Source organism: Homarus americanus, unplaced genomic scaffold, assembly GCF_018991925.1.
Source record: "Homarus americanus isolate GMGI-L3 unplaced genomic scaffold, GMGI_Hamer_2.0 scaffold37678, whole genome shotgun sequence".
NCBI classification, from domain to species: Eukaryota; Metazoa; Arthropoda; class Malacostraca; order Decapoda; family Nephropidae; genus Homarus; species Homarus americanus.
Window position 1 is genome coordinate 132,857 of NW_024725520.1, and position 9,340 is coordinate 142,196.

A 9,340-nucleotide genomic window follows, 5' to 3' on the forward strand; every position below is an offset into this window, starting at 1 on the left:
TGTGGAGAGGTGGTGGTGAGGAAGTTGGTAGAGGAGGTAGATGAGAGGTGGTGGTGGAGAGGGTGGGTGGTGAGAGGTGGGTGGAGTGAGGAGGTGGTGGCGAGAGGTGGGTGGTGAGAAGTTGGTAGAGGGAGGTGATGAGAGGGTGGTGTTGAGAGGTGGGTGGCGGAGAGGTGGGTGGTGAGGAGGTGGGTGGTGAGAGGTGGTGGTGAGAGGTGGGTGGTGAGAGGTGGTGGTGATGAGAGGTGGGTGGATGAGGAGGTGGGTGGTGAGGAGTGTGATGAGGGTGGGTGATGAGGAGGTGATGAGAGGTGGGTGATGAGGGAGTGTGATGAGAGGTGGGTGATGAGAGAGGTGGGTGATGAGAGGTGGGTGATGAGAGGTGGGTGATGAGAGGTGGGTAGAGAGGTGGGGAGGTGTGATGAGAGGTGGGTGATGAGAGGTGGGTGGTGAGAGGTGGGTGGTGAGGAGTAGTGTAGTAAAGGGGGGGGGGCAGGCAGAGAAGAGAGGTGTAGGCACCAACACTGACGACCATGTACTGCCCCCTGCACTCCATAATACACTAGTCTGGCGCCTCATCCTTCATCACTCCCTCTCCCACTTCCTCCCCCTCACCACCCTCCTCCCTCTCATCACCTCCCTCTCCTACTCTCCCTCACCACCTCCCTCTCCCTCACCTCCCTCTCCTCCCTCACCACCTCCTCCACCTCCCTCTCCCCTTCACTCACCTCTCCTACTCTCCTCACCACCTCCTTCACCACCTCCTCTCCTATTTCCTCCTCACCACCTCCTCTCCTACTTCTCCCTCCACCTCCCTCTCATCACCTCCCTCTCATACTCTCATCACCTCTCTTCCTCTTATTTTCCCTTCCTACTTCCCCACCTCCCTCTCCCCTCTCACCCTACCAGCCAATTGCTCATTATTTCATCGTTTTAACGAACATTTACTTGTATACTTAAACAATTCATTAAGGAATAATTACACTTTAAACGCACAAAATTTATACAACATGAGTCACTTTTGTTTTGGTTTGGCTGTGTCAGTATCCAAAAACGCACGCACGCACGCAGTCCCCTCTTCTAAAAGGCGACATTTGATAATAAAGATATTTGAGGTATATACTACTGCATGTGTTGTGTGATGGTAGTGGTGTGTGATGGTAGTGGTGAGTGATGGTAGTGGTGAGGGGTGGTAGTGGTGTGTGATGGTAGTGGTGTGTGATGGTAGTGGTGGGTAGGGGTGTGTAGTGGTGTGGTGTGTGTGGTAGTGGCGTGTGATGGTGTGGCGTGTGATGGTAGTATGAGTGATGGTGGGTGATGGAGTGATGGTGGTGAGTGGTAGTGGTGAGTGGTGTGGTGAGTGATGGTAGTGGTGAGGGATGGTAGTGGTGAGGGATGGTAGTGGTTAGGGATGGTAGTGGTGAGTGATGGTAGGGTGTGTGATGGTTGTGGTGAGGGGTGGTAGTGGTGAGTGATGGTAGTGGTGTGTGATGATAGTATTTTAGTGGTGAGGGATGGTAGTGGTGAGTGATGGTAGTGGTGAGTGATGGTAGTGGTGAGGGATGGTAGTGGTGAGGGATGGTAGTGGTTAGGGATGGTAGTGGTGAGTGATGGTAGGGTGTGTGATGGTTGTGGTGAGGGGTGGTAGTGGTGAGTGATGGTAGTGGTGTGTGATGATAGTATTTTACAACACGCGATATTTGTAGCGACAGATATTCATGAGCTAGACATGTTTTAACATCTCTTTAACACAGTGTTCAGGGATGATAATACCACTACGTCAACGCAAATGTCATATTAATCCTAACTGAAAAACGATTTCGGTAAAGGTGTGCTACAGCGGAGTTTGAAGGCCCGAAATTCTGGACAACCTAACAAAGAAATGATTATTGACCTCGTTTGAGATCTTGTTGTGATACATCCTCATACTTTGTTTGGTAAAAATCCACCCCTATTGGTTTGAGTTGTGTTCACGTCTCTCTGACGAGCGGACGGACCGACGGAAGCACGGACATAAGCATAAGGATCACCTGCCGTCCCCCCCCGAAACGCTTTAAAAAGGTAAAAAAAAATCTCAGGAGGACACTGTGATAATAAGCAATGAAACCCTTAAGTCTCCCGACACTACCAATAGACTAGAGTAATTACCCAAGACACACGAACGGCAGACACACAAGAGAACAGCGGCGGAACAGTAAGAGGGAAAGACAACACAGACGTGAAGTAGTGGCAGATCAGTAAGAGGAGACACGAGAGATGCACAAAACCCGTTCGAGCGGTAAGAAGGAAAGACATTTGTGATCATACAAGAGCGGCACACCAGTAAGAACGAGAAACAGCCCAGTTAGAGCCTCACATGCCAGACAGCTTGAGAGGAAGGGCGGGTCCCAAGGCATGACTGGGGGCCGACGGAACCTACACAGTCCCGCTTGGTACTAATGATGTCAGTCATGATCTGGCAGCCACACGCGACACTTCCACGCTGGCCATGACCAGGGTGAGTCAGGAAGTGAGGGGGTGAGGGGAAGAAGTTCTTCGAAGGTTAGAAGAACTGTTTTGGTCACGTGTATAGTTGAGGGCGAATAGTGGTAAATATATAAAAGAATGTGTGTAAGATGCTCTCCATAGTTCAGAGGGACGAGTTTCGGTCATATTGATTGCTGAAGTGAATTAGGAGTCCTTCAAATGTTAAATATGAAAATTTTGGATCTGTTTGGTTTATTATTAGTAGTTCAGGACCTTGAGGAGCGAGGTATGGCAAGAAGGCTATATGCTATGAAAAAGATGAAACCGATTGTTTCGAAACTGTTCTGCACACAAATGGGTGGAATATAATATAGGACGGGGGGAAACAGTGTTCTTCAATCATAAATAAAGGTTAATCAAATCTGATATACTTAAGATGTAGGAGAGGGGGAGGAAGAGAGAAGAAGCTTCATTCAAAAGCTATAAGACCTTTGAGTCATGCCACAGTACATGGTGGCAGGTTTGGACATTCTTGGGTTTGGGATACAAGAGACGGAAGAAACCTTTTTATCAGGTCAAAACACTATCTTGGTCATATCTGGTTGACGGGAAAGTAACTCTGGACATGAGAAGCACGGGGCCAGGCCTTCTTTAGAACCTTCGGGACTGTTTTGGTTCCATGTGATTGAGTGGGGAACAGTTTTGGATATTTTGAGGGGGTGGCAAGATGTGCTCAAGTTGGTGGTGGGTGTGTCACACATCCTAAACACGGTGAGTATTGTGGGCAGATAAGAGGCTGACCTTTAATCACGTTTTGAAATCATAATTGACTTTATACACAATATGAAAAAATAAATACAAAAGTTACAGTTCTTGTGCACTGTTAGCCAGATATATTAAACAGACTCTTATCATGGAAGAGCCACAGTGGTTATAGATTTAAAACACAAACACCTACACGCTTTGATGAATGGAAGCCACCCGACCAATAACTCTTAGTGTGAGAGGCTATCCCTGGCTCCTCAACCTCAACCAGTATTTGTTTTATCTCTATAAACCCAGACAAGTTTAGCAGCAACGTCCCAAGACCTATACAGTACATCGTTAGTAATATATTTCTCTCGTCATTTTATTTTTTCATCATATTCCTGTTTATCATGCAATTCACTTTATTACATTCGCATGCAAATAAGTGCAAAAATACGTCCATGTACACGCACACTATATCCCCTATGCCCCAATACAATCATGCCCCCCCCCCCCCGGGTAATGTGTTATACTTTGCATCATCACGGAAGCAGCCTTCTGTTCCTACATTATTTAGTTCCTTTTTTTTTATTGAACTCGCTATCAGTTCGACGGTTTACCTTTCTCATCTATTCTATTAATTTCTTTCTCTAACTCTTACAGCTTCGGGTTAAAAGAATCACCCATCTACTAATCTGTCTTCCTACTTTTCCTACCTGTTGTCTTTTTTTTTCCTTTCCCTTCCCTATAAATTACTCATTTTTCTTCTCTTCTTTTAACTGTTTCCTCGTCTTTCTGTCCCTCTTTTAATTATCTATTTGTAACATTTTTTTTTATTATACGCTTCCCCCCTCCATCTACCCCTCGAGGTTGACGCTACCTTTCATATTGATCTGATGTAAAAAACTTGAACTTTCTTTTCTTCCAGTCAACGATCATGTTAAGACTTTCGCTTTCACTCACTGTAAAATCTACGGGAGTCCAACACCTCAGTCTACACACGAGCTGGTCATCAGTTACTCGTTCCTTACACTCTATAATCCCTATATAATTCCCCGACTCATTCTATAATTATATTAGCGACACATTAGTACGATTTTACTGTCATTAGTGTCTGGGTACTGAACTTAGTCCACACATGAGAATCGCAGAGGTTAATCGACATAAACAGTGAGTAGTTACCGGGTATAGCGAAGACGATAACTCCCTATACCAACTTACTCGATAACGACATTACCAACTAGGATAGCGAAAACACCATCCTATTCGCTTAGCACTTTGGGTTAGACTCGTAAAAAAAAAAAAAAAGTTGGATTCATATATTTTTGTACAGGCTGTGAAATTCTCATATGTTTAATACCAATTACTCACACAGCCTTTGTTCAGGATTAAACTACACCTTTCACTTCTACCTCTTTCCTGTCTTCACCACGCACACCCCTCCCCTTTTCCTCGTACAGTCAATTCTCAGACTTGTCTCTCCTACGTATATACAGTACTCTTAAATCTCACCATAGTCTCTCCCTTATCTCCCTCCCACCATAGTCTCTCCTTTCTCCCCCTCCCCACCATAGTCTCTTTTCTCCCTCCCACCATAGTCTCTCCCTTTATCTCCTCCCACCATAGTCTCCCTTTATCTCCCCTCCCACCATAGTCTTCCCTTATCTCCCTCCCACCATAGTCTCTCCCTTATCTCCTCCCCCCACCATAGTCTCTCCTCTCCTCCCACCATAGTCTCCCTATCTCCCTCCCACCATAGTCTTCCCTTATCTCCCTCCCACCATAGTCTCCCTTATCTCCCACCATAGCCTCCCTTTATCTCCTCCCACCATAGTCTCCCTATCTCCCTCCCACCATAGTCTCTCCCTTTATCTCCCTCCCACCATAGTCTCTCCTTATCTCCCTCCCACCATAGTCTCTCCTATCTCCTCCCACCATAGTCTCCCTTATCTCCCTCCCACCATAGTCTCTCCCTTATCTCCTCCCACCATAGTCTCTCCCTTATCTCCCTCCCACCATAGTCTCCCATCTCCCTCCCCACCATAGTCTCCCCTCCCACCATAGTCTCCCTCCCACCATAGTCTCTCCCTTATCTCCCTCCCACCAGTCTCTCCCTTATCTCCCTCCTCCCTCCCCACTAACCTTGTCTCCCCCTACACTTGCCTTCACACACCGACACTTTCTCAATTCTTTGTTTCCTTCTATAATATTGTTGCATTGATACCATTCTTAGTCCCCTTCCTGCCTCCTAGCTACACCCATCACTCCCTCTCCTATCCTACTAAACAAACCAAGTCCTCCCTTCCTCTTTCCCTCCAAACAACTAACTCTCCCCTCTTTCCCTCCAAACAACTAACTCTCCCCTCCCTCCCTCCAAACAACTAACTGTTCCCTCCCTCCTTCCCTCTAAACAATCAACTCTTCCTTCCCATCCACCTACTCCTCCCTCCCACCACTCGACCAGCACTGCACTACACTCCCCAGACCGTCCGCACATACTGTACTTAACCCACCAACCAGCACCTTCCCAGCACTACCCTACCCTGGCCCTCAGCACCTCCCCAGCCAGAGAGACCCCTCCTGCATATCAATAGCAGGTGACACCGTCGGTCGGCCATTCATACCTACCTCGGCCAGCCACCAACTTTCTACACTTGTGTGGCTGTGCCCTCCCACCTCCCTATAGTGATACAGTATTTTTTATCATTTATTTCAAGTTTTAGTTTCCATATATACAGAGATATTACATATTATATATGTCTGTGAAATATGTGGATGATTTTTTTTCTTTTATAATACATTTGATCATCATTTTATTATAACATGTCCTAATTTTAATAAAGTCTATAGTCTCATCAACATTAATTTTCCTTTCTACTTAACCAAATACAGTAAATATAATCTAACATTAGCATGATCACTGTATTCTTAAACTGTAAAAATAAAAATTCTTGACGCAGGTCAGTCTGGCATCTCTTTCATAACGTCATACGAGTTAAGTCTCCGGGCTCAGTACACCACAGATGGCGAATGTCAATATTGAACATACTAGTCAACATCCACCATGTACCCTCGAGTGATGTATAGACCACTACCTGCTCTCCACGAGTCTTAACTGTACATTATACACAAGCACACATAATAAAACAAACTCTAATGACTAATATTGAATCTGTGGCCTGTAGTGTACCCAACGTATACAATAAATATTCATATGTATTAATATATAGCGTGTGTAACTTCATTGGTAGGCATCACCGTAACTATGTATGAGGCGAGATGTGCATCAGTCACCAACCATCATACAACACATCTGAGAGGCAAGAATTGATCGTCTCATCGAGAGGAGTTTTCAAATCTGGCAGTCCGTCTGACCCACTTTTTTGCGCGGTTCCTCAAGCGTGTAACTGATGCCCGGAATGTTTGCCGTGCTTGACTTTACTTCCCATTTGCCCTCCCTCTCACACCTCCCCAGTCACTTTGCTACACCTAAGACCGAACCCACACAGACAGACAGACACACACACACACACACACACACACGTGCAGACAGATAAATATAGACAGACTGAGACGCTAAGGTGCAAATAGGGGTCAGACGGATAAGCCATAAGGAAGAGTGGAGTGAATAAGTGGATATATAAACTAAAAGGGGCGAAACACACACACACACACAAACACAAACACACACACACACACACACTACACAAGAAATAAACACACACAATGCACATAAACACAATCATTATCATAGGAGAAAAAATGCACACACGAGCAGCAAAGGACAACACTGACACAGACAGACTTACAGACGGACAAACTTGACACACTTAAAAACAGACTAACAGACGCACAATCTAAGAATGTTAGGGACACGGGACACACACACACACACACACACACACACACACACACACGACACAAAAACGATGAGATAAACAGACGGGCAAAACCGAGTGTGTGTGTGTGTGTGTGTGTGTGTGTGACAGACAAACACAGACAAGAGGGTGTGGTGAGACAGACCCAAGCTCACACGAGTCACCAGGGAAGAAGCTCCACCCCCATCTCCTTCCTCACACAAACACTGCTGTTAGTAAGTTGGTCCTCACAGCGGTCCCTCACACGCCTACCCCATCTCTCCCTCCCCCTCCTCCCCCTTTCTTCTGCTGCCTCTCCTACTTCACCATTAGCTACAACTGCTGCAGGTAGGTCTTGGATGCCCATTACCGAACTAGCTGCTGAGTTGTGTAGCCACAGCACCTGGTTATACTATGGCCAGGGCCAAGTGACTAAGGTACCCAGTAGCTGTAACATGTGGCCATAAGTCTCGATAGCAGTAGCACTGTAAGCCAGATAAAACAGCTGAGTGGTCACATCATGTATGGGAGCAGTAACACTGTGGCCTGGGATAAGAAGCTGGGTGGCAACAATCCCCAGCAGCAGTAGAAGTGTGGTCCTAGCCAACAGTTACCTGGCCATAGCAGCAGTATGTACTTATGGGGTCTCAGCACCAGCAACTCTGTGGCCTAGGCCAAGTAGTTACGTGGCTACAGTACTTAGTAGCAGTAGTATTGTGCCCTGGACCAAGCAGCTATAGATGGCCATGCTACCCAGCAACAACAGCATGAAGCTGCCTGGCTATGGTGTCCACTAGCAGGGGCAGCTTGGCCCGGGCCGAGCGAGTGACCACCGTACCCATCAGTAGTACAGCCCGAGCTGAAGAACTGAGTGGGCACAGTACCCAGCAGTAGTAGCTGCGAGGCTCGGGCCGACAAGATGAGAGTCCACAAACCCAGCAGGAGCAGCGTAGCTCAGGTCAGCAGGAGCACTCTGCAGTACCCGGCAGGAGAAGCAGCAGGACGCCCAAAACACTAGGTAGTCACGGGTGAGCCACCTTACCTTGGGCTCTCGGTGTTCCACTTGAAGCAGCGTCCTCAGCCCTATTCACTAGGGTCAAGTGACTAGAAGAGCGGCCAGGAGTGGCCACTATGGCCCATAATGTGCATACAGTGGCAATAGCCACCAGGATAGCTAAGGCCAGAAGAACTGGCCAATGCGGTGCACTTGTCATGCTGGCTGGCCTCGTGCACTAGCCCTACTCATCTCCCGCGCGTGTGAACACCCAACAGCACCAGCAGCGCGTGTTAACCCTCGCACACTCTCACCAGCACTGACTTCAGTCGGGAGTCGAGACTCGGGCGGGCTCAACTTGTGGCTCTACCCCGTCCCCCACCCCGCTAGGGCTAGACTACCCACCTACTAGCCAAGCTACCCACACTTACGCCAATCTACACATTCACTTCCACTCAATTACACCTTCCTGCTCTATTTAAATATTGACTACAACAAAATTGCAAAGTACTTGAATATATATATATATATATATATATATATATATATATATATATATATATATATATATATATATATATATATATATATATATATATATATATATATATATATATATATATATATAAGGTTAAAATTATGGTAGACATTTGAAACACTGAATCGTAGACGTTGGTAGTTGGTGCAGATCCAGTTGAACGCGAAAGAATAAAATACAATATTTTGGTGACCAAATTGTTTTATGACAATGCACTCAAACTGCTCAGTGGTGATAGTGAGCCTGTAAAATGAATTCTCAAATTGGTTGTCTGAGCAAGAACATAGTACCACAAGACATTTTTTAAATAAAAAAAATTGCCTACAACAGTCGAACTATCCATAATGTGGGGGGTGTTTCGAATTCCATTTGACAGTCTTCAAAGATGCATTTGTAAACGGTACTTTCCTTGAATTGAAATATATATGATCAGATGTGACATATGTCTTTCTCTCTCCTGGGTTTCCTTGACCTGAAAATTTTACGCAGGTCGCCAGAAAATAAACCGAATGATTTTCTTTTTCACTTACAAAAATCATTGCATGAGTAATAATAAAAAAACAACGACAAAAACTAATGTCTGTACGTCATTCCGACTGACATTGTACTGCATCAGTCACTAGAGAGATTACAACAATCTAAAGACCATCCAAATGCAATCCCACCCGAGGAGAGCTTTCCGACGGGGTTTCATCGGAACTGAATTTAAAACACACACAATGAGGCCGAACAAACACG

At 45.9% G+C, this 9,340-nt stretch overlaps 1 protein-coding gene across 1 annotated transcript in view; it reads right to left on the reverse strand.

Annotated features, from left to right (window-relative positions):
- The window catches only part of LOC121865183, a 28,866-nt gene extending 20,462 nt beyond the window's left edge, over positions 1-8,404 (reverse strand). Inside the window, exon 1 of the mRNA XM_042364493.1 lies at positions 8,113-8,404. Within this exon, the coding sequence (XP_042220427.1) occupies positions 8,113-8,284 (172 nt within the window). The 5' untranslated portion in view covers positions 8,285-8,404. The remainder of the gene's footprint in view (positions 1-8,112) is intronic.
- Between the last annotated feature and the right edge of the window lie 936 nt (positions 8,405-9,340).